At 35.6% G+C, this 26,189-nt stretch overlaps 1 protein-coding gene across 2 annotated transcripts in view; it reads right to left on the bottom strand.

Annotated features, from left to right (window-relative positions):
* Positions 1-212: 212 nt before the first annotated feature.
* LOC150102341 (uncharacterized) overlaps positions 213-26,189 on the bottom strand; it is a 38,416-nt gene continuing 12,439 nt past the window's right edge. The window contains exons 3-5 of one of the 2 annotated variants that reach the window (XM_090399104.1): positions 13,343-13,537; positions 4,284-4,394; positions 213-400 (exon numbers count right to left, since the gene is read on the bottom strand). In XM_090399104.1, coding sequence (XP_090255230.1) covers positions 248-400; positions 4,284-4,394; positions 13,343-13,537 — 459 coding nt within the window. In that variant the 3' untranslated portion in view covers positions 213-247. The remainder of the gene's footprint in view (positions 401-4,283; positions 4,395-13,342; positions 13,538-26,189) is intronic. The other variant, XM_090399105.1, reaches the window with a different exon arrangement.

Genomic DNA, 26,189 nt, shown 5'->3' with positions numbered 1-26,189 from the left:
ACGTTTTCACGTTAAACATGTATAGTGACTTTCCTGTGCTGCTCACAATTTTTATCTTCAATTTTTAATGTTTTTATATCATTCAATTCTTTTAAATAAATATATATATATATATATTTTTTTTTTTTCAAAAATATGTATGTTCAAAAGTTTTACATTCAATATATATATTTTCTCAAACACCAAAAACATAAATTGAAAATGCAAAAAGATTACGAACAGTAAAATATTTAGTTGTAAATCAAATCTACAAAACGAAATGGTTTTTTGTTTCTATTTTTTTAACATTCACTGCTGTCTTTTCTAAGTTTTTTTTCTTGCAGGAAGAAGCAGTCAACTCCATGAAATATTCCCACTCTTTTACCCATACAGTGACTTCACATATTTCTTTGCCCTTGCCCTATAATAAACAAACGGTTATTTCATAATATTATAGTACGAAGAAAATTAATCAGAACATTCCCAATTTTAAAGAAAAAAATTTAATTTCGTAAGAAAATAAATACAAAAATTAATTTCCAATTTTACATAATAATTTATGTGTTCGTGTGTTCTAGTAAGCTCATTAATTCGCTTTACCAAAGCAGAATATTTTTCTCATTTTTTCGTCTCGAATCCATACTTTTATGATGGATTGATTAAGTTATCCTTTGCACCACAATTTAATCTTCAAGTCTCTTTTTCACTTTGACCCACAAATTTTCTATTGGGGTAATGTCTGGAGAATTACCGGTCCACTGAAACAATTGAATGTTGTGATTTTTGATGAACTCTTTCACTTTTTTTGAAGTGTGGCATCGAATGAGATCCTGTTTGAAGATCAGTTCTTTGTTTTTCTGGAGCAGTGGGACCACTCTTTTCTCCGATAATACTTTTATGTACGGAGCACTTTTCATCATGCCGTCGACATGCAGGTGTGAACGTGGACTGTCGTGTGTAAAACAGCCCAAGAACCTTTCAGTTGGGTGTTTAGGAGCTTATTAAAGGTGGGCGCGAGAAGTATTCTCAGCTGCTGATTTGCGAACATAGGATACTCGCTCTACTTGGACAAAGAACTGGCCCTCATCTGAGAAGATGACCTTCTTCCATGTCTCAACAGTCCAATATTTGTGTACTAATGCCGACTTCAGCCTTTTTTTCTGCATAGCGTCGATCAATAGTTGTGTCTTTTTTGGTCTGTGTACAGGACTCCCTGCTTCCAAGAATCTTTGACAGACCGTCATGTCCGAAACATCAGTCCCACTAGCTGCCAAGCAGTGGTGGCACGTACATAAGCACTGAGACACTGCTCCTTCTCCATCTCCATCTCCATCTCCATCCAAGCGGGATGGAGAAACTGGAGGGAGATGGTTGGAGTGTTATGCGATAAGAGGGTGCCGATCAATCTTAAAGGCAAAATTTATAGGACAGTAGTGAAGCCAGCTATGACATATGCTATAGAAACTGTAGCCCTGAGGAAAAATAGCATCAGCAGGATGGAAGTAGAAGAGATGAGAATGCTTTGGTGGATGTGCGGTGTGACCAGAAAGGATCGTCTGAGAAATGACTATGTCAGGGGAACAGTAAAAGTTACGAACTTAGGAGCGAAAATACAGGAGGCAAGGTTGAGATGGTTTGGTCATGTGATGAGGAGGGAGCACGAATATGCGAGAAGAAGGGTCATGCAGATGGATGTGCAAGGAAGGCGGAAGCGTGGGCGGCCAAAGAAGAGATGGAGGGAGCTGGTAGAAGAGGACTTGAAGATGAAGAACTTGGATGTGGTGACAGCCCAAGACAGGAAGGTGTGGAGGAGACTCATTATGAACAGTGACCCCACTTAAGTGGGAGAAGCTGCAGAAGAAGAAGAAGAAGACACTGTTCCATCCCCAAATAAAAAATAAAAAATTTTAATTTTGTTTGTATTTGTAAATAATAACAATTCTTACAACATTATATAAATGCAATACAAGATGTTAAAGGTTACAGCTTATCTTTCGACAGTGATTGAATAGCTGATAATTGGAATTGTTCGATTAACGCTTTAGATTAAGAATCAAATACATTGCGAGCTAAGGCAGTGTCGATATTATCACGTTCGACCAATTGCAGCCAGAATGGCGGATATTCGTTTGCGCTTGCCACGTTACAAGTCATGCCGACACTGCTCGTTTGCGCCGTGTTAAGGCTCTTAGCCTTAAGCAGTATATCGTGTGCTTGCGCGCGTTGTTTCTGTGAGAAACGAAACTCTTATTACTGGTGCGTGTTCGTGATGAGGGTGAACTATTTTTTGTAAATCTTATTTTATTTTGTTAAAATAACATATAATTATTTATTTATTATAGATAAAAGGCTGAATTATGATGAGTGTCACTGGTGAAAATATGACAGAATTATTCAAATTAAGAGGACATTGAATCCAACATTATTTCTTAGCCCCAGCATTGCACCAGGTGTTGGCTTATGTTTGGACTCGTCGAACGTTTATAATTTTCTATATTCGTCATGAAACTCTTAGATTTTCCATATTTGAGTTTCGCATTCGGCAAGTGGGTCTACCTGCTCACTGATGAGGCCTCGAAAAAGGTCGAAACCGGTCTGGGTAGTGACCTTCTGCCATAATGTATAACAACATGCATTTCCTAGGAGTTGTGTTTTCGATTATGCAAAAATACTAAGGACAGTGATCGGAACTGCATATGAAAAAGTTATGCAAATAAAGTATAGAGAATGGGAAGGAAAGTAGGTAGATGCATGAGGAATATAAAACTTGAGAATCTACTCTCATACTCCAAAAATGGAATATGAGAAGAAACTAGCACTGCAATCCCAGAATATCCCAAAGAATTCTTTCATTTGTCAAATTTAATCAATTCTTTAATTTTTATTTTTCTGTTAATAATGGGAACATTTATCCTCTCATTCATAACCTACTATAGCCATAAGTATTCGGGTGCTCTGGCTTATTTATCTGTTTTGTGAAAACACGAAACTCAAATTTCAGGAGCAAAAAACCTTAATTTTTGATAGGACTAGTTAATTCACCTGCAGTCGATAAGGGTCTTAAAATATGTCCCTCATGTATAAAACAAGATATGAATAATACAAATTTCTTAATCTAAAGAGATTCATCATTACTGACAACACATGAAGTTGCCGTTAAAGTTAAGAACACAAAGACAGAGAAATGCATTTTTCTAAATTGTTTTGCAATGAATGGAACTCTTCAAATTTTTAATTTTTATCTTAATTACACTCTAACTAACACTTACGATTAGTTGGACTGTATTCTTTCAGAGTGAAGAACTGAGATGAAAATGATGAATTGTGATTAAGATTTGAAAGAGTATGATGTAAAGTGGAAGGAGAAATACAGAATACTTAGTCAGGTGTTGCTATAGATCAAGGAATGAAGATGAAAGATGTGCATGAGATGTTTTCGAAGATTAGGTCTGGTAGTGCAAAGCAGGTAATGTAGAGATGCTGAGACCTCATTCTCAGAATAAGAAAGACTGAAATTCTTAAAGGATAATTAATTCAATAAAGATGTGGTTGAGAGAACATCATGATGAACAGTTTTAATTTTGGTCAATGAATCAGAGGATAATATTGTGAAAAAGATGTCACCTCCAAATCAATTGGAGATCGAGAGAGAGCAATTGTGTGGTCCTAACTAATGCACAGTCATTAATGTGTGAGTACGCATATGAAAGTTTCTATAAGAAATGAAGAAATATAGAATTACAAGGTAACTGATTATATTTGGTTTAGAAACCACACCATTGATAGCACACGAAGAAAAAGACATCAGTCGCATTTGGGAGTTAGTTAACAGATATCTGATAACAAAATTAATGCTGGGTTCCAAGGTGGAATTATGATGTTTATGAGCTAAGAGATATGTCAATGTTGAAAATAATTGAAGGAAAAGAAACTAGCAGTGATGGAAGGTAATTAAAAGACTGTGGAATATTCTGCAGACTTCCTGCAACGAGTTCCTTGACTTAATGGAGATCCAGTAATCATAATGGTGACATCTTGAAGAGAGAATAAAACTACATTCAGATGTGATATTTAACTTATCCAACATTAATTGCTCCGTATTTCAAATTCTACTCAAATCTTATCGAACAATCAAATTCAAATCTTAGATGCATCACTTAAAAGAAAAAAAAATAATATTATTAACTTTACTCATGTACGTAAAATAATATATATTTGTTCAGATATGCAAATAATGAAGTGTATCATCAAAATATATATTTAGAAATATAATAATATTATTAACTGGAAAGAAATATGCTTACTTTATCTTTCGTATCAGCACAGGTTTCTGCTTTATTAACAGGGACATCCCTTGTCTTACAAATTGTTTCGATAACTTCCATGGTTATGTAGTACATCTTTCTAACTAGCCCCTGTAATAATATATATGTATTAAAAACACTGTATTTTTCAATGAATCATTAATTAAAAATAAATCAGTTTCACTATCATCCTTAGATATATACTTCTTATTAACTTCTTCGTCATTTACACCAATTACACTCTTCTTTAAACGTTCAATTTTCCCACACAAGAGGCCGAGTAACAGTTGAAATGACTGGTTATCACATATTATGTCAGCAACAACAAAGGCGGTTGGTGAGGGAAAGGCACAAACTCTCATTTTATTCAGATTTTACAAAAGCATTTGAAGCAGGATGTAAAAGATAAGTTGATATTTAAGGTACAGTATTGGTTTAGATGTTGGGTTAGTGAGTTAGGGATTGGCTACTAATACATATGAGACATTTATATACAAGGGAGCAGTATGAAAGAAGCAGAAGGTTGCAAGTTGGAGTTCTCAGTACTCGCACCTGTATACCAACGAATTTGAAATTGATGTACAGTGGATTGCAGAGGGATATTCAGTTGTTTCAGATGATATAAAGTTGAGAAGAGTTATTAGTGATAGTGCAGAAATGAGAAATTTTCAGAAGGATTTTCATAAGGATCGCCGAGACGGTTCGTTGACTCCATGGGGTAATAATGATGATAATAATAATGAATGATTATGCATACAAATTTCTGTATTTGCTTATAATGATTACTTGTAAATGAGTGAGGCAAGTTAATCCCACCTGCTTCGAAGCTTGGGTTAGCTTTTATGAAGAGAGTGGGATTTAGCCTTTGTGTTGCTACTGTTTATGTATGGGATGTAGGCATTGGATGCTAGTGATTTGTGATGTGTATATTAGTGTTAATGGTTTCTTAACTTTGTTGGTATATGTTTTTCCAGAGTTCGTTTTTCAATGTTCTGTAGTTATCTACTGTTTTAACTTTCTTGGTAGGTTGTTGAGTTGCGTGGGTATCTGATGTGATCTCACAAAAGAATCGTATGAGTTCTTGAAGTGTGTGAGGACGTAGAGATTTGTTGTAGGTGGTGTTATACAAAATGTGTCTCTGTTTTTTCGATAGTTGATGTTGAAGTAATTCTTTGTTAATGTCATGTAGTGTTTCAAGTTTTTAATGCTCAGAATTCTGTGTATCGCCATGTGCTTGTCGGATATTGGTTGTTGCGTGTAAGGTGTTCAGATCACTGTTGACACGATTTTCCTGTGTAGTGTTTCTAATTTTGTTAGGTGGCTATTGGATGTATTTGCATACACTGTTATTTTGTATCTGAGTAGGAATTCGCAGATACCGTGATATAGGAGTTTTTTTTATGTTAGGTAGAATAATGCCTTTAACTTGGTTCATCATAGCACACATGGGTATTAGAAGTTTGGGCCAGTCTAGGAGGTGTTGGCGGCCTTCGTCCGAGTTGATAGAGAAGTGAACATGGCTAGAGAGAGCGCTGGCCCTGCTTCTGTTAATGGAAATGTCTGTTCGGTGTTCTTCTATGCGAAAAAGGATGGATTTAGCTCTCTGGCCATAGTATGGTTTACCCCAATCACACAAAATCTTATAGACTCCTGGATACTGAGTAGGAAGATGTTTCATTTTAGATCTACTTAGTATGGATCGAAGTTTAGGAAACGTAGTGAAGTAAGTTCTAATGTTGAATTTCTGAAGTATTTTGGCAAACTTTGGGGAGAGAGAGCTGATGTATGATAATGAAATAAAAGCTCTTCGTGGAGAAGAATCTTCAAAAGCAGTTGAGCGGTGTACATAGAGAAATTTATTAATCTTTTTAATAGAGAATCCATTGTTAACAAAAGACCTTTTAAGAAAATTGATTTCATACTCAATTTCTCTTTCATCTGTTAATAAAGATCGGGCTCGATGTGACAGCGTTGAAATAATACCAAACGGTTGTGGAGGGTAGTCATGTGAAGAAGCATGAAGGTATCTGTCTGTGTGAGTGGGTTTTCTAAATATTAAGATTTTGATATCTTCAGCACATCTCGTAAGATTTAAGTTCAGAAAGGAAGACAGTCGTCGGATTCCAGTTCTCATGTGAAATTGATTTTCTGATGAAACTTGTTGAGTTGGTCCAGAAAAAAGTTGAGTTTGTCGACATCGTGTTCCCAGAAGAGAAATAAATCATCAATATAACGATACCATACTTTAAGTTTGAGTCGAGGAATTATTTTTTGCTTTTTCTTCAAAATCCTTAAGAAATATGTCACCAAGAATCGGTGAGAGCAGTCTGCCCATACCTAAATGGGCAGATTACTAAAAATAAAAAATAAACAAAATGAGAAAATAAGGATAACAATTTCTTGGATAGTTTCTTCTGAAGAAGGTTTAGACCTTCTTGTGTAGGTACATTCGTGAAGAGGTAAACAATATCGGTAACTTGCAATTAAATCTGATGTGTTGAGTTTGATGTCTTTTATTTTGGAGACAAAATCAGCTGAATTTTTTACATGAGAAAAGGAAGTACCACAAAGGTTTTTTTTAAAAAGGATGCATGGTATTTTGAAAGGTTGTAAGTAGGGGAGTTTATGCCCTCAACGATAGGTCTTAGTGGAGAGTTTAATTTATGGATCTTAGGGAGTCATATAATCTAGGGATTAGAGGATGAATCGACCTAAGGGAAAGACGGATGTTGCTTGGTAACTCTGAGATGGTTTCAGTAAATTGTTGGTTCTTTGTGCAGTTCTTTTGTAGGATCACTATTTAGTTCAGAGTAAGTGTCAGTGTTTAGTAGTTCTAAAATTGTTATGGTAATCCAATCTATTTAAGATGGCAGTAGCATTCCCCTTGTCTGCAGGAAGAATAATGATGTCATTATTGTATCTCAATCTTTTAATAGCTGATCTCTCAGAATGAGAAATGTTATCAGAAAGCGGTCTTGCATGATTTATGGAGAAAATAGCTTCCCTACGAAGAAGTTTTACTTCTTGGTTTGGTAATAAGGATGCTGCATTTTGTATCTTCGTTAAGAATAGCTCTTTAGGTATCGAAGTAGGAGCTATTACTAAATTGAGACCTTTATCAAGTACACTTTCTTCAGCTGTTGAAAGTGGATGGGAAGAATTATTTATTACAAATTTTTTTATAAAGGCAGAATTGAGATTGGAAGTGCAACGATCCTGCATACATTTTGTACTGAGATGGACAGAGATGGTTGTCTTCAGACCAGAAATGTTTCGGTGTTGGCCACACTGATCTTTATTCTGGCTTCTGTACAAACAGCTACAAACCTATCCAAGGTCTGCTGGAGGTCATCTGTGGAAGAGCTAAGCAGAACTAGGTCACCTACAAAAAGCAGACGTCCATCCAATTCTGACACACGCACTGCCTCGGCTGCGCCTATCAATCCAGTCCATAAATATTATGAAAAGGAGAGGTGACAGAACACAACCTTGGCGGAGGTCAACGGAGACTCTGAAAGATTCAGACTTTGTGCTGTTTACCCTGACACAAATCTCATTCATACAGACACTTAATGACAGCTAATAGTTGGCCATCCACTCCATATTCCGATACTACTTGCCAAAGCTAATTACGAGGAATCCAGTTATATGCCTTTTCCAAGTCTATAAAACATGTGTAGACATTCTCAGCATATTCCCAAGATTTCTGAAAGACTTGCCTTAAAATGAAGGTTTCGTCAGTTCTGCTTCTATCAAAACGTGTACACATTGAAATTTTCGAACAGACCGTGAAGGAATGACGTATAGCCGGCCTGTCTGGCTAAGTGGTTACTGTATCTACTCTCCAGCCAAAACACTGCGGGTTCGAATCGCGCCGTGGGCATTGATTTTTGTGATTTTTTTTTGTAATACTGGTGTTGGTGGGTGGTAGATGGCGCTGGTGTAGATAATGATGATGCTATTTACAACCGTTGTAGTTGATGGAGTGAGTGGTGGAGATGGAGGGTTGTAGAGTAATTACCTGAATGAGGGAGGGCAATTACTCTACTTTGGACTCCTGGAGGAGTCAAGTAATAATAATAATAATCATAATAATAATAATGTTAAATATCAACAGTATTAAAGGCTGTGCTAAGCAAATTGTGTTTGAAGGAAGCTGTTTTCGTGAAAAAATAAAGTTGCAAACTTGGATGCAAATGTAGTTCCTCAAAGATATCTAGATGATATCACGCGGGGAAGAATTAAGTGAAAGCTTGAAGACCGCAGAATTACTGATATTGCCAGACAGTTTGGAATCTCACATAGCATTGTATCCGGGCTCATGGTAGCATTTCAAACCAATGTAGCGTGTTCCAGACGTTTGCTAAGAGGTTGTTCTCGCTCTACTACAGAGCTTTTTCTATAACACCAAAACGTAATCGACGCATCACGGGAGGTCAGCTTGCAAGTTGGCTCGATTAAAGCACAGGTGCGCCAATCTCTCGACAGACTGTGGTAAGACATCTGCAAAATGTAGGCTTATACACTGAGGGGCTTGTAGTGTGTGTGTGTATGTGTGTGTGTGTGTGTGTGTGTGTGTGTGTGTGTGTGTGTGTGTGTGTGTGTGTGTGTGTGTGTGTGTGTGTGTGTGTGTGTGTGTGTGTGTGTGTGTGTGTGTGTGTGTGTGTGTGTGTGTGTGTGTGTGTGTGTGTGTGTTCGTTTATCCACAGCTCTCCGTAGAGCACATTTTCTGTGGTGTGTGTGTTCATAAAAATTGGACGAGCCACCGATTGGTTAATGTACTCTTTACAGACAAGGTCGTTTTAGACTTTCATCCGAATTCTCAGACGGAACTTGATCTGGCGTGAAAGCGGTACTGCTCATGTTCTCAAGAAAGTTCTTGAAAGGAATAGATACAGCGGCGCTAGGGGTCATGGTGTGCTGAGCCATTATATTTAATAGACGCACCTAGCTACAAGTGATGGGAAAACCAAGTTTGACTGGTTAAAGATAATGTAACGAAGTTCGTCAATGTCATGTTCGACTGTTTCGTGATATTGTGTTTCATTTTTAACAATGCCACGCCACACCACTATGTACACGAGCAGTGGAGATACTGATGAACAAGGATTCGAATATTATTCGAATCAAGTGTCCAGCACGCACCCCAGATCTCAATTCCATAGAGCATGTTTAGGACGCATTTCTGCTGGAAATTATCGACTCAGAAATACAAGGCATTATTCCCTTACCCTGAAGGAGGATGAGTGGTCCAGTTTGCCTGAAGAACTTCTGAATCACTTGGTGGTAAGCATGGTACGACAATCTGAGCTCTGCATCCCAGTTTGTGGTGGACGTATTCCATACTGAAACGTCTCTCTGCATATTTTTTTCTAAGCACTGTACATTAATTCCGTTAGTACGCACTTAACAAATTATTGCTAAGTACATAAATTATTGTAAATTATTGCAATATCATTTGTACAAACTTAATAACACATTTTTGGGTAACATAATTTATTAGTGAGCTGGCAATAAATTTCGGTCCACATTTCGCTGCAAGTATGTATATTTTTTGTGGTAAAAATAGATCGTCGTTTGATTTTTGACACTGCAATATATTGTATGGAGGCCAGTTTCTTCTCCTAACAATACAAAATTAAATTACTATTCCTGTGTCGAAGAACAGGGCAAAAGATAAAGCCTGGAGTAAAAATAAATAAAATAAAATAAAAATAGAAGCAGAAAATAAAATACAATGAAAATGTAAGAAACCGAGACAATGAAACAGTCATTCAATTGCGCAGAAGTTTCCAAATGAATTGCATTTTTTGAGAAGAACCGTCGAGAAATGCTAAATGAAATCAGAAAAGAACTTCGGATTGTCTGAGAATGAATTCATTTCTACAACAAATTAAGCAAAACTACTCAACAAACATGGATGAGACTTTGTATAGAAAGAGAACATTGGGGAAAAATTAGAATAGGGGATATATATTGAAGTGAGATAGACAGAAAGAGAGAGTGAGAGAGACAGAGAGATGTTAGCAGCTAAAAACAATTACATGTAGACTGATACTTTCGACAAATGACATTCTAACAATAAATGATATCGTACCTGAGCTGCCTTTAAAATCTTTCCCAGTTTCATCCAATTTGGTGATTTTGATTGCTCATTGATTTTTTGCACAGCAAATTCAGCTACTTCTCGTACTTCTTTGTTAATTGGTATGGGTTTCCGTTCGCCTGTGTTGTCTAAAATTTCGTCTGAGTTTGTAGATAAACTGAGAGGTAAAAGATTCAGCGATACTATAAAAAGCATGCTGAAATCGTGAATGTTAACCAGAAACATTAACCACACTTATTGCTAAGAGCTTACTCAACTCGAATCTAGTAACTTAACCAGAATAAAACCATTAAACTCGTTTCATGTAAACTAAGCGACTGGATGCAGTGACTTATTCAGTATTAAATGAATCACTCACCATTGACAACATCTTCTTAGTAACAATTTTAATCAACGAAATGTTATTATTAATAAGTATATACTATGCGCTTTTATACATGTATTAAATGTGCATATTTCACATAGAAGAACGTAAGTTATTATGCATCTACTTTGAAATATTGTATATACATAGGCTGACTATATTTCCTTGAGACGAAAACGGGATATTCGGATGGAAAAAATGGGACGCAGGGTTACGTAATATTTTGTATTCTGAAAACGTAAGACGATAAAAAAAATTATTTCATAAACATATTGAGCTTACCATTATTCTTCAGTAACAGAACCCAACAAAAATTTAGGTGAACGTAGGGGGGTCGGAATTTCAGGTAAACAAATAAAGTCTATAATTTTGTCTTGAACACCACAATATGTCAAAACGTACCGCACAACGACTAGAAAAAGTTTGATGTCTTTAAATGCTTCTTTTTTTTTTTCAAATCCTCTATTACTTCGCCCGATATGTGTGGTGATAAAACATTGCTAATCATTGCTTCTGATTTGTTACGTGCTGATGAAAATTTGGTTCATAAATGTTATTTGACAATGTCTAGAGGCAATCATTTGCGCGAAAACTTTGGCCGTGACGCACAGTACGATAAGTAATAAAAGCTTCACTTGCTGCAAGTTTATCGCTTTCACTATCATCTCTCACCATTAATGAGCTGATGTTGTTAACTGAAGCCAGAGTCTTTTCAGCTTTCTTATGTTTCTGGCTACGTGGATGTTGTTTGAAGTTGCTTCTGCCTCCGTGAGCAACGGAAAAATGAACAGTACAATGTCGGAATACCACTTTTGTTCCATTGCTACACAGATTGTTCAATTTAATAATTTTGAATGCTTTCTGGAGATTGTCATTAAAACTGCAGTTTTTCCTCTTTAACATTGCAAAGAGAGACTTAAACTTTAAAAAAATATGAAATTCAAACCACTGGCATTAAATAACAAAGCCAGCAGTTAACATACAGGAAAAACAAAAACTAACACTACAGCAAAACAGACACCGCTTTCGAAAGGCTCACGTGTTGCCGATATGCATTTTTATTTTATTTTCTCTAAATAAATCACTGCAGATATCGATATTTGGTATCGAACAATGTGAATCCATGGTTGTACAAATTACCGTGATATTGATGTACGATTACCGAGGATCCGTGATATTGATGTACGATTATGGGTTATGAATAATAAGTTATGATTGTCCAATATTAAAGTATATTTATAGCTTTTATTAAAACGGAACACAATTGACAATTTTAGTAAAACAGCGGGACGGCCCAGAAATATGAAAAAAATGGTACCATCCCATTCAACACGGTAGTGTGTATGGTCAGCCTTTATATACAGTATGCTCAATGAAAAGTTACATCAACTCCCGAAGATAATATTTTTCTTCTCTGGGTTAATTATAATAACGGGACTACATTTTTAGCTAGGAGTGATTTGCATACTGGAATTGTTCTGGATTTTTTTGGGTTTGCAAGTTACCGCAAATGGATTGGATAATTAGTTAGTTGATTTGATAAGAAAATTGTTTTCTTATAGATATCAAAAGGTGGTGTACAGAGGCGTCTTGTCTCTGAGGAGGAGAATTACCAGTACAGCCCCACGTGGTTCTGTCCTACGACCGCAGTTTTTTATTTTGTTTATTAATGATATTGCGAGTAGTTTGCAAGTGGATCTTCGGCTGTTCGTAGATGATAAAAAGTTGATAAAATTATAAAAATTATTAGGAATGATGCAAATGTACTGGTGGTAAATAGCAGTTTGAAAAGATTGGCTATGTAATATGTTCACTGGGCACCGACAGACGCCGTATGGTTTAGACAAGTCTTTGACACTTTTGTTTTAGCCATTCCTAATCTTCTTCTGACATCTTCTGAACAGCAATTCTTCACATTAATAATGGATCCCCGTTATCAAACTTGTTGGCTTCGTCTATTCTTTCTCTATAAATGTACACTTCTTTCTCAAGAGCTTCCTTGTTTGTATTTCCTTTGAGAACCACAATCTTTGTCTTGCTTAGGATTGGGTTCAAGTCCTCTGTTATTACTGATCTTGTTACCTTTATCAATGATCTGTCCTACTTCTTCCTTGTCATTAGAGAGGTGTACTGTAACATCAGTGTACCTCGGATTACTGATCAGCCTACCACCTATCCTAATTCCTGTCTTCAAGCGTGAAATCTTCTGCATATATACTAAACCAATGAGGAGAGTAAACATCCTTGCCTAACTCCTTTTTCAAACCTGAAGCCAATCAGTTAATCCAACACCTGTTCTTACCATTTCTTCAACATTAGCATCCATTTCATCTACTCGCCTTTCACAGAATGATTGCTGAGAGGAATCGTCTTAATTATGTTAAATGGTGACTTCTATAAAACAGTACTCAGGAAGAGTTCCTCACCAATAGCATGCGGTTTTCCAGACTTTGCGATCAGCAATGAATGTTGTACGACGCACGCAAACCATCGGTGTTTTGTTGTGAAGCATTGCAAAACATGTTTGAAACTGTTGGTCGCTTTTGAAATTTTTCTCGGAGAGATTGAAAGAAAGTTGATGTTATTTACCTTGTCAGGATGTACCTTCTTCAAATGTTCAATTAATCTGGGAGGCTTCATGGTGTCATTAGAGAAGACCCTTTCACATAACGGACGCATTGACAGTTGCTTGTTTGGTGGTGCTGGTCTGCATCCATATTTTAGGTATTCAATGCTATATGTATACATTTCTTCTTTGACGTATCTGCATCTGCCATTTCTATTCTGAAACAAGCAGAAATAAGCGTGTATACACATGTGAAAGCAATTTTTGTAAATAATAATCTTTATCTTTATATCCTCACAATATAACATAACCTATAATTTGCTAAACTGTGACACAACACTTACATTTCTAAAAGCTTCACATTTTTGTTCAGTAAACACGAATATTAGAAAATACCTTATAACGCACACAATACTATTAATGTAAAAATGAGGCACTGCAGAAATTACCACAAAAATCTGGAAAAATGTCTTGAAAACAACTTGTTTTTTTTAATTATTGGAAATATGTATTAATATTAATAATTTTCTGAATTTTTTAAATCAAATCAACTTTTTTTATATCTTTTTTATAAAGTTTGAGAAAGAGTGATTATTCATACAAATTTCCGCATTTGCTTATAAGGGTTATTTGTAGATGAGTGAGGCAAGTTAATCCCACCTACTTGGAAGCTTGGGTTAGCTTTTATGAAGAAGGTGGGATTTAGCCTTCACTATTTGTGTTGTTGCTACTGTTTATTTATGTATGGGATGTAGGCATTGGATGCTAATGATTGGTGACGTCGATATTAGTGTTAATGGTTTCTTAACTTTGTTGGTATATTTTCCAGAGTTCGTATTTGAATGTTCTTAGTTATCTACGTGTTTTAACTTTCTTGGGAGGTTGTTGAGTTGCGTGGGTATCTGATGTGATCTCACAAAAGAACGGTATGAGTTGTTGAAGGGTGTAGGGATGTACAGAATTGTGGAGGTCATGTTATACGATATGTATCTCTGTTGTTTCGATAGATGGTGTAGAAGTAATTCCTAGTTAATGTCATCTAGTGTTTCAGGTTTTTAATCCTCAGAATTCTGTGTATCGCCATGTGCTTGTCGGATATTAGTTGACACGATTATCCTGTGTAATGTTTCTAATTTTGTTACGTGGTTGTTTGATGTATTTGCATAGATTGTTATTCTGTGTATCGCTGAGTAGGGATTTGCAAATACCTTGTTTTTAACTTGGAAGAGTTTTACTGCGATGATCAGGAGTTTAGTTTGTAGGTATTCTATATGTTTTGTCCATTTCAGGTGGGAATCTATATAGAGACCGAGATGATTTGCGTGTGTTACAGGTTTGATTTCGGAACAACGGCAGGTATTTTTGTTGTTAATGCAGCGGTGTGTGACAATGTATCGATAGTGATGCAGGGCGTATGATTCTTGGGTTGTGTATTATCAACATCTGTGTTTTAGTGCCTTTGATTAGAATTGCGTTTTGGTGCAAGTATGTTGTCATTTCGTTTAGGTCTTGTGCTTTGCAGAGAGCTGTGTTAATGTCTGTGTGGATTGCTAGTAGTGCAGTGTCATCTGCGTATTGAAATATTTGACTTCTTATGGATATGTTATGAACATCGTTAATGTATATGTTGAATAGAGTGTGTGATAATATGGCACCTTGAGGTACACCGTGTTTTACTTGTATACTCCGACTGTGACATATACCTATTTTTGTTACTTGTGTTGTGTTTGAGAGGTAGTTCCTCTGATACTTATTGAGTACAGTTTGGTGAATAGTATGTCATGTTCAAGTGTGTCAAATGCTTTGGTTAGGTCCAGCAGTATGAGGACGGCGTACTTTTTTTTGTTGAGAGCTTTGTTTATTGTGTCGGCGATGTCTTCTAATAAAGTAATGGTGCTTTTTATTTTCTGAAAGTAATGTTGGTTTTGTGAGATGATTTTGTACTACTGTAAATAGTTCTGTAGTCTGGTTCGTGTTATTTTTTCTAGAATTGTTGAGATGACTGGTAGTGTCGCTATTGGTCTATAGTTCTGAGTATCGTTTCTTTTGCCGTGTTTGTATATTTGCGTAATTACTGCAGTTTTTGGTTGTTGTAAAATAATGCCTGTGTCGAATATTATGTTCACGAGTTTCAAGAGTATTGGATTTATTTGGTGAAAGTGTGTTATAAGGTCTGTTGTTCTTATTTTGTCTATTCCTGCAGTGGTCATTGGTGTTAGTTTTACGATTGCTTCTTTCAGTTCCTGTTTTGTTATAGGTGGAAATACATCGTTTGTTGTTGACTTTGTGTCGGTAGATTTTTGTTGATTTAGTTTGTAGTTTGTCTTTTTTGAGCTGTGTGATGTTGTTTTTGAAAGCATGGCTGAATGAGTCTGTTAGTTCCTCTTGCTTTGTGTCCTTACCGAAGGTTTTTGCAACAAAATCTGGTGCTGAAGTTTTCTTTTTTCGAGTTACTAGTTCGTTGAGTGTAGCCCATGTTTGCTTACTGTTGCTGTTATATTCCATGAATTTTTGGAAGTAGTAGCGTCTTTTTTTTGTCCTACGAATTTATTAGTTTATTTCTTGTGTTTTTGTATAAGGTTTGTAAATGTGTGTTACTAGGTGACGTTATAAGTTTTTTCCATAGATTTTCTTTTACAGTAATATTATTTAGTATGACATCATTTATCCACGGGTTGTTGTCTGTTTGTCGCCTCGTTTGTGCAGGTTTTGTTGCTTTTTTGTATATTTCTGTGAACTTTAGTTGAAAATTCTCGTATAATGTTAGAGGATCGTTTATTTTAAGTAGAAAATTCCAGTCTGTATTTTTTTATTGGTTATCGACAATGCTCTTTAGTATAATCGAGTTTTGTTGACTTTTGTGGTGGTGGGAGGGGGGGGGTAGAAAACGTAATAGAACGAAGTTGAGACAAAGTAGTGATGGGCAATTTTGAGGTTAATTACTTATGATGTATATGTATGGATGGGAGCCCGTGTGTTGATATGATCAATGCATGATTGTGTTAGTGAGTTATTGAGTATTTCTTCTCTTGTTGGGGAGTTAATGGTAGGGTTTATGTTGTACTGACTTAGTATATCAGCGTATGTGTTAGTAGTTGAAGAAGCGTGGTCAAGAGTATTTATGTTAATGTCTCCGTTTAGGATGAGCCTGTGTGTTGTAGGAGGTTCGATGCCGCTTAGCCATGTTTCTAATTCGTGAAGAAAACAGAGTGGATTATTATCCGGGGGTCTGTATATTGTGTTTATTGTGTATTTATACTATTCTGGCTATTCGTGAGTTCCAAAATTGGTGTTTCCGCATGTTCGAAGTGAGTTTGTTTCACTGTCACATTGTATTTTTCTTTGATAAATGCTACAATGCCACCTCCTCTTTTGTTTGGTCTACATAAGTTGTAGGTTTGATAATTATTTATGTTGTATGTGTAAATTTCTGTGTCGTTTATTGCAACTTCGGTCAGTATTAGCGCATCTATGTTTATCATGATATAATTGAGCTGTGTTATCAATCTAAGCCAGTTTTTTTTATACTTCTTATGTTTGTGTGTATGATAGTGAAGTTGGTGTTGGTGGAAATGTTGTCTGACCATTTCTTCCTAGCGTCAATGACCTTGAAGTTTATGTTGTCTGACTAGATATGTTCGCCTATGTTTGAGATCTGCATTATATAGTTTTTAAATGAGTTCTAATCTTATTCTTAAGTATGTGAAAAGTTAGTGTTTTGTATTTGTAGGCTGTGTAAGTCGAATTCACTTGTAATTATGTATACTCGAGTGTTTTCATTCTTTCTCAAAAATATCTGGGAATTCTTTGTCCACAGGAACTTGTAGATTTTCTCTGTTTTTGTCTTCCTTGCCTGGCATAGAAGATTTTTAAGTATGGAATCCAGTGTTCCGTTATATTGATCGGTGTTGGGAGTTTCTTATCAGTTAGGATCGTTGTTATCGGCCTTGTTTTCTTGCTTGCTATAAGAATGGGGTCTCTCAGATTTCTGTTGGTAAAACGAGCGATGATTGGTGGCAGTCTCTCTTTATTTTTTTGTGAGCCCTCGTTTGATATAGGTGATATCTGTGGTTACGATTTGAATTCCACTTTTTCTGCCTATCAGTTGCATTCTGTTGCTTAAGTCTTCTGTATTTTCTTTCGTTTTTCCCTCAATTTGAAGTTCTTTTCTTCTTTCTTTTTGTAGCATGTGTTCCATTTGACACTTGAATGTGTTTACTTCTTTCCGCAATTCTTGATTTTCTCGTTGGAGTGTTTCTTGGGTTTCTATCGCTACCGTTAATTTCGTCTTTAGTTCTCGCACAGTTCCTAATATTTTTTAGAGGTCTCGTTATTGAACTGTATATAATGTTCATACTTCTCGAATTTTTTGATAATTTGTTCAATGTGTGCATTTAATAAGTCTTTCACCATGAGTTTAAAAGAATCAAAATTATCTGTAATTTTAGTTCCACCTTAATTCCACCTTATTATCATCACCTCTCGGTCTGGCTCCTACTGATGAGACCTCAATAAAGGTCGAAATAGGTCTGGTTAGTGGCCCTTCCCTTAATGCATAGTATTATACATGCCTGCAAGGAGATGTGCTTTGCATTATTGGAGATACTAAGATAAGTGATCAGAACTGGCTCCACGTTTATCACGAGTTGCCCCAGTCCCGAAAATACTTCAGGTGCAAACTTTGTTTGTTTACACTTGGATAAAGGATTAAACCAAATATATACTGTAATTGGTAGTTTTATAGTTCTTGCAAGCCTTCATATCGCCCTTCTTATGTAGTGGTATGAAAATCGATTTTTTCCAGTCTCTAGGCCATAATGCTGTCTCCCATACTATTGCAATCAATCTATGAAACATGCTTATCCCTCCATCTCCCGTGACTTTAATTAACCCTGCTGGGATTCCATCTGTACCTGAGGCCTGATTGCTGTTAAGCTGCTTAACTGCTCTTTCTATTTCATAAGTAAGTAAAGGAGGATCCAAAATCGGAATTTTTCTGGGTGATAGGGCTCCTTGAAAGTTTCTTTATCCACTCATTTGTACAGTTCAGCAGAGTATTCTTTTCATCTGTTTTTGATTTCCAATTCTTCTGTTAGTAATGCTTCATTCCTGTATTTCATGACATGAGCTTAAACCTGTGCTTTAGGTCACGAACTAAACAAAACGTCCTTGAATAATTGGGTTTCATCCTGTGGAACTCTTCCTCTTCACATTTATTATATAAAACGTTTCCTTGTCCTGTTTGATGGCTATTCTGATTTCTCTATGCGATCTCTTATATTCTTCACTCCCTGTGTCTCTTTGATTTTCCAAGCACCTTCTTTTGAGTAGTTCCTATGGTGAATCTGATATCCATGGGTCTCTTGGCCTTCTTATTGAACCGAGATAATTCTTGGCTGTATCATGTTGTATTATAATCCTGACTCCTTTCCAAAGCATTTTAGGTGAATTCTCCTCATTGATCTCCAAACAATCATCTAACCGAATTGATGTTTCATCTGTGAATCTGCTAGGAATTACTCTAACATCCAGTATAGTGGAATGTGCCTGACTGAGACGTTTCAGAGTCTTAGTTTTACTTTGTCTGTTATTAGCTGATGATCTGTACCACAACCTGTTCCACGACAAGAATGCACATCAGAGATATTTTTCCTCCACCGGTCGAGAGTCAGAATGTAATGAATCTGCTGACTTGATCTATTAATTTTAGATATCCAAATATAGGTGTGTCGTTGGTGTTTCAGGAAGCAGGTATTGGTAATAACTAATCTGTACGTGTGGGCAAATTCCAAAAATGTGTCACCACGGGAATTTCATTCACCAAGCCAAAACATGCAACACTCCAGCCTAACTCTCCTACTCTTTCCACTTTTGTATGTAAGATCACCAAGATGTAAATTATGTCTCTCCTTAGTAGGGAGTCGAAAACAGTCTGTACGTTTTCATAGAATTCCTTGCTCTGTTCATTAGGCCTACCTATGTGGGACCCATAAACAACCACCATCGATACATTGGTAGGCTGACCCTTTAAACTAATAGAACGCATCCTATCATTAATGGGGTTATAACCAAGAAGACCTCTTGCCTGAGCTATCTTCAGTATCACAGCTACCACATGATCATAATTAAGCACCTTCCTTCCCACACCAAACAAAAATGAACAACTAGTTTACTATCCTGTCTTCTGAAGTGTACTCCATTCCATCTGATCTCTGTCATTAGAAAGATGTCAATTTTATACCAATCCATTTCTTTACTGACAACTTAAGAGCACCTATCTGCAGACTCCGAACATTCCGTTTCCCTGTTTAAAATTCCTTATTGATGGAGACTGTAATATACTTCTCGGAGAGGACCCTCTTCCTAAGTCCTGAATGTAGTCCTGATTACTCTGCGCGACAACCGATGCTGAATGAGATGTATTATAAGGAACAATCATATTAGCATTTTGGAGTGAAGTCACTGCAAGAGGAAAAAAAAAGTGGAAATAGGAATAGTCGTCCCCGTGAAGTTAAAGTGAAGCGGGACACTCAGTGTCCCCCTTTAAGTTCAGAACGCTGAAAACGCCACGTCCGATACCCGCTGGACCCTCATCTGCATATATATATATATATATATATATATATATATATATATATATATATATATATATATATATATATATATATATATATATATATATATATATAGGTATATATATATATATATATATATATATATAGGTAGGAACATTTGATTCTCTCTCTCTCTCTCTCTCTCTCTCTCTTAAAACGAGCCGAGATTAAATTAAAATATGACATTTGTGAATGTTTGACGAAACGTACCTTTTGTTTACAAATTGCAGCAGAGCTCTATTATGTCAATATGACGCAGAAATATGAGATCATGACACGTGTTATTTAAACACAGAATTCAGCATTTTTGTCTTCAATCAAAAGTGCTGCATTGTGTGTTGCACTGGCTACTCAGTGAAAACTAGACAAATGTCTATGACTTAATGTTGTTATGCTCACATTCAGGCTCAAAAATTTGTACAAATCTAAATTCTTCATAAGTTTGATTGGTAATAAAATATTCCCAACATGACTAAAATGATACACGTCCACGGAACACTTGTCGTTTAGCTGAAGTATTTCAATTCAAATATTTTTGACAATTTCAATTTTTTTCGGTAACTGTTATTTAGCTAATTTGCACAATTAATTGCAATTAACCACTCGTATCCGCTTAGCGATTAGCGTATCACCTTTCCAGCCAAAGTCCAGCGGGTTCGAATCCCGTCGTGGGCATGGGTGTTTGTGATTGCGTGTGGAAACAGTAGTGGTGGTGGTGGTGGTGATCGGCCGTAGATTTCGTGGTGTAGTTGCAGTCGTATGGTGGATTGAGTGGAGACAAAGTTGTAGTGCAGGTGTCTTCCCCCCTATGAGTCTTTGGACTCCCTGGAGGTATCAAATATATATTTTTTAATAATAATAATAATAATTTCATTATTACATTATTATTTTTTTATTACATTACATACATTACATACATTGCTTTACATGTGATACGTACATTACATGCATTTGGTTACACATGATAGATCTTAGATGAGAAGTAATTTCTCTGCTTTCATCCTCGAAGCTTATATGTAAGTTTATCTGAGAATGACAACAGTTGGTTATTTTGTATTGTTTTTTTTTTTTGCTGTGTTGGGAAGCTACGAAATCTATGATTGAGAAATTCGTTCGCGCGCGCGCGCACGCACGCACGCACACACACACAATGATAAAAATAATATTAATAATAATAATATAATACAAATATAAAATAATAATAATAATAAAGACTGTTCCATCAGCAGGAAAGGTCATAGCATCGGTGTTTTGGGATGTTAAAGGCATTTCGTTTTCTTCATTAATTATCTTGAAAAGGGAAAAACGATATACCAGGGAATATTATTCCCATCTTTTAACCAGAACAAACGAAAACATTCGTGTGAAACGACCTGTTTTGCAGAAGAAAAAATCATCTTTCATCAGGGGGCAATGCACCTGCCCACAAAGGTGTTTTGGCAATGCGAAAATTAAGGGATCTGCACTATGAATTGTTGGAACATCCATCCTATTCCCTAAATTTGCCTTCCTTCGACTTCTATCGCTTCCAAAAACTAAAACACTTCCTCACTGGTCAGCGTTCTATTACGAATCAAGAGTTGATTGCAGTTGTAGAGAGGTATTTTGCAGATCTTACTGAGAACCACTACAGGGACTGGATAATGGCGCTGGAGCATCGCTGGAATAAATGTATTAGTCTTAAGGGAGATTATGTTGAAAAATAAAAATAGTGGCGAAATTATAAATTCTTTTTTTTATTGTTTTGCCGAGAACTTTTCAGACCATCCTCGTATATAAGTAATCTTTATCATTATATAAAAGACAGAACTTATATCTTAACGCAATGATCTTATTTGTTATCTAGATGACTTTGTAATTCAGTTAATGAAATGCTTATTTGCAATTAAACTGTATATCAGATTGTAATTAAACGAAGGAGAGCCTTCGTAGCTTAGTCGGTATAACCGAAGCCTGTTGGTCGGAAAGAACTGAGTTCCGTTTCCGTCCATGACGTGAGGATCCTTTATCTGGTCTCATTCGACTAAAGGTGAGTTATCAGTCACATAGCAAATTTTTCTTCCGCAAACTCGAATTTATGTCCCACAGAACAAGCAAACCGGCACCGTGAACACACACAGTTAAAAATACATATTCAAAAGTTCCTCCTAATAAGTCACAATTTGAAACCGGTCTTAAGGGGAGTGGAAAAAGTTAGGGAAATCCCACACGACTGCCACACAAGATTCAACATTATCGAGATCATGTTGAGTTTTCAATAGTACAGTGCCTGAATGAATCTACGATTTCCCTCCTCATTTTCTGCACTTTCAGTTGAGATTTCGGCATGTTGAAACAACTATTTTCAATATTTGTCAGCATATTAATCGCCAATAAAAATAAATGAGACAGATTACTTGTTGAATGTTTAGAACGACTATTCTGAAAGTTATTTCGTGAAGAAATGTGTAAAAATGACTAAGGTATTTTCCAATACCAAAGTGGTCTTTGTAAAATTGAAAAATAATTTTTTTAATACTAATTTACAAGGAATTGGATAAAATACCCGGAATACACACATTTGTCGTTTTCTTCTTCCCACTTTTTCACATGGCGTTTACTATAGTTTGTTTTCGGTAATTATTACTTCGGGTCTCAGAGTACTGAAATCAAAGATCACATTATCATGAAGTAATGATGTAATTTTTGAATTAAAAGAATCGAATGTGTATTAATACTTCTAATTTTTTAAATACGCTACCCGACAGGCTGTGTATATACTTCCAAGTTGCCATTGATGCGAATTGCATATTAAAATTGTAATCCCATTGATATTATATTGAAATATACAATGGATACGAAGCCTTTCAGGATGCGTATATGATCCACACTAATTAGAACTATATTTGTAATTTTACAGTTTTTTATTCTTAAATATATTAAAAATTGTATAATGTTGTATATATATTTTATCTTGAGTATTAATTGACGTTTTACCCGAATTTTTACAGGAGAATACAAAAGCAACTGTGGATAGAATTAATTTTGCATATCAAATATCCATCGATCTTTATAATTTTATTTGCAATCTTCTTAACTTTCAAGGTATATAATTAATAAACGTATTAGTTAATTTCTAGATTTTTAATTGGGTTCTGTGATGGTGTTTTTGGGAGGGGGGTGAACACCTTCTCTTAAAAAGTAAAATTTTTTCAAATTTTAATCAGCATTTACAGTTCCATAAAACATTAAAAAAATGCAATGTAATATACATTATCAGAAAATTACAAAATCTTAATTCCATCATGAAGTAAGATCGTGCGTTTTCGTTAATAACTTGAATTTAACACGACGTGGTCCGTATCATCTTCTGAATACGTGAAAATACATTTCTGACTCCTCCCTTCATATAACGACTAGAAATAAGATGAGATCTAACATCTGAAGGTGCATTTTCTCACGAAAGGAGATAAAATCTTTAGGATATCGCATAACATAGTAATATGAGCATAAACTGAAGTGCGCTTTAAACGCATTGCAGCAGTTTTGTCTTCTTTCTGCAGAACGGGAAAAAAGTTCGTGGAATCCATGGCGTTATCTTACATTAAAAATGTTCGCTATGCAGTATATTCAGTGGAGACGACAGACAAAAGTTCCGTGATTTTCTTGTATTTACAATCAAACTCTGCCGTCAATGCAAAAATAGTACAAATTTCAGTTCGTCTGATAGTAGTATTCATTGGTAAAGAAAGCTTCCAAAATCCCGTCTAATAAAATGAAGAAAGTTGAACAAAAAAATGTATCCGTTTTATGTCTTAGCAGCACACTTCTTCAGTTATATCTCTTTTATTCTTCACTATATGACATTTCTGATATCATCCCACCTCTCAATCCTCTACAACTTTTGAATGTGTGCCTTTTAAAGTTCAATTCCCTGTTCATCATCCCCAAATCCCTGGACTCATCAACCCCATCAATATAGTACATAGATTGGACTTTTTCAAACCGAAGTGCATACTTTTATACTTTGCCACATTATTATTTGTTTGTTTGTTTGAATTACAGCGCTAATTTGGTTTATATACTTCTGTGAATATGTAATTTCTTTAAAGGAGAATAAATATTAAAAATATATATTATTATCTTGCACCTCTAAGAACTTGATTACAGGAGGACAATTCATTCCACACAACCTGCTATCTCCAACTACCATGTAGTGTTCATCAGGAGTATTTTTACATCACCACTTTCCAGGTATCACCTTCAGTATGTGAAGTTATTGAAAATAAGTATTAGATGTCATTGCTGTATTTATTTTTAATCTGTCTTGCACACTTGTTCTCTACATTCAGATTTCTTCTTCACTCCTCTTCAGTTATATTCGTCATGCAGCTTCTCTTGATATCTCGTAACTCAAACGATCCATTGTCACTCTCCTGCGCGTTCACGTGGCTTCTTATTTGCTGCTGAAGACTCTCCAAATGGCTCACAATAAAACCATTCAATTCTTCCTTCATACTCATTTTAAACATTAACAAACTGCCTTCCATTCTCTTCACACATCTCTGCTTACACATCGTTCACAATTCTTGCTCTCCATCTCATCTCATTACTGTCATACCTGGAAACACACAGACCCCCTTTCTTATCACAAATGTGGATTTTCTAAGACTGCGGTTAAGAGCTCATTCTGGCAAGACTCAAGAACTGTTCAGCTTAATGGCACTGATATTCATTATTATTATTACTATTATTATTACGTGACACCTTCAGGGAGTTCAAAGACTCATCGAAGGAGGGTACCTAGTCTACCTCTCTCTGCACCACTCAATCCACTGACTGCAACTAACCACAACTACATCAACTCCATCTACTGCGTGAAACCACCACTAGTATTTACACAGACCATCACAAACAACCACATCGAAGGCAGGATTTGAGCCTGCATCCTTTTGACTGGAGAGCGGATACGCTAACCACTCGGCCAACCAGGCAGCTTATTATTTATTTCATAAGAAGCAAAACCAGATCTAGTCCCACTACCTTGATGACACAGGTTATATTGTACGATAATATATCCTCTTCATTCTTTCATATTCTACCTTTCAAATTCTCTATGAGTAAAACATGCATCACCCGGGATAAGTTTCTTAAAGAAAACGTAATATCCTCTTATATTCTCAATTTTTCCTTTTTTACTGTAGTAGTCACTTTTTCAGTTTGAGACATATTTCTCATGCAGCTGCTCTTCACTTTCTCTCTCTCTCTCTCTCTCTCTCTCTCTCTCTCTCTCTCTCTCTATATATATATATATATATATATATATATATATATATATATATTATATATATATTATTGTTTGTTTGTTTATATATATATATATATATATATATATATATATATATATATATATATATATATATATATATATATATATATATATATATATATATATATATATATATATATATATATATATATATATATATATATATATATATCAATGGCGTTGCATACTCGTTTCATTAGGTTGTGCTGTTGTGTGGCTTTTCAACTTGTGATAGAATATTCACGTCAATTGGACCATTTAATTCCATTTTGATCGTTGTATGAAAATCTTAGAAGTGCATAGCCCATTAGCGCTCATCCTAATTGGTCCAATGTAATTAATTGTAGGATAAATTTGCATACTTTAATTTATGAATTGATTGTAAACAAATCTCTGTAGTGTGGGGGGAAATGTGTTCAACACTCATTGTGAAATACGAGAAATACATAGACAAATGTCACATGTACTCAGATTTTGCATCTTCCTATTAACTCAGTAAATATTGAAGAGGAAGGCGAGGCTTACCTCTTTTCATTACAATCATACAATACCCAAAAGCTCTGGTAGAAAATGGGACATTCGGTAGATCATCAACACTGTTTCCCATTCTAAATATGGACGAAAAATTATAAGTTATTTAAAGTATATTATAGATTAAAATCTTGTCTTTATCGGAGGCCTAAACACATCAATTCGAACTTCACACGTACTAAACAGATGAAACTCAGAAAACAAAAACAACAACTCAAGACAAATCACAAAGTTAAATTGGATTGGTTGAGAATATAGCCAATCACAGCAATTATTTCTAGGTGCTAGTGTCTCACCTCACATTCTACCTCATGTCTGGGTGGTTTAAAACCATTAGAAGGCTACGACTTCCACTGCGCCATCTGCACGGCTGTACAAAAGTTTAAAAGGTGTCCATATTTGTGATTGCAAGCCAGC

Source organism: Typopeltis vanoorti, chromosome 10 (assembly GCF_054136105.1).
Source record: "Typopeltis vanoorti isolate ZY-2024b chromosome 10, IOZ_Tvanoo_1.0, whole genome shotgun sequence".
Lineage (NCBI taxonomy): Eukaryota > Metazoa > Arthropoda > Arachnida > Uropygi > Thelyphonidae > Typopeltis > Typopeltis vanoorti.
The sequence above is the reverse complement of the archived record's forward strand: the minus strand, read 5'-3'. Positions and strand labels throughout refer to the sequence as shown.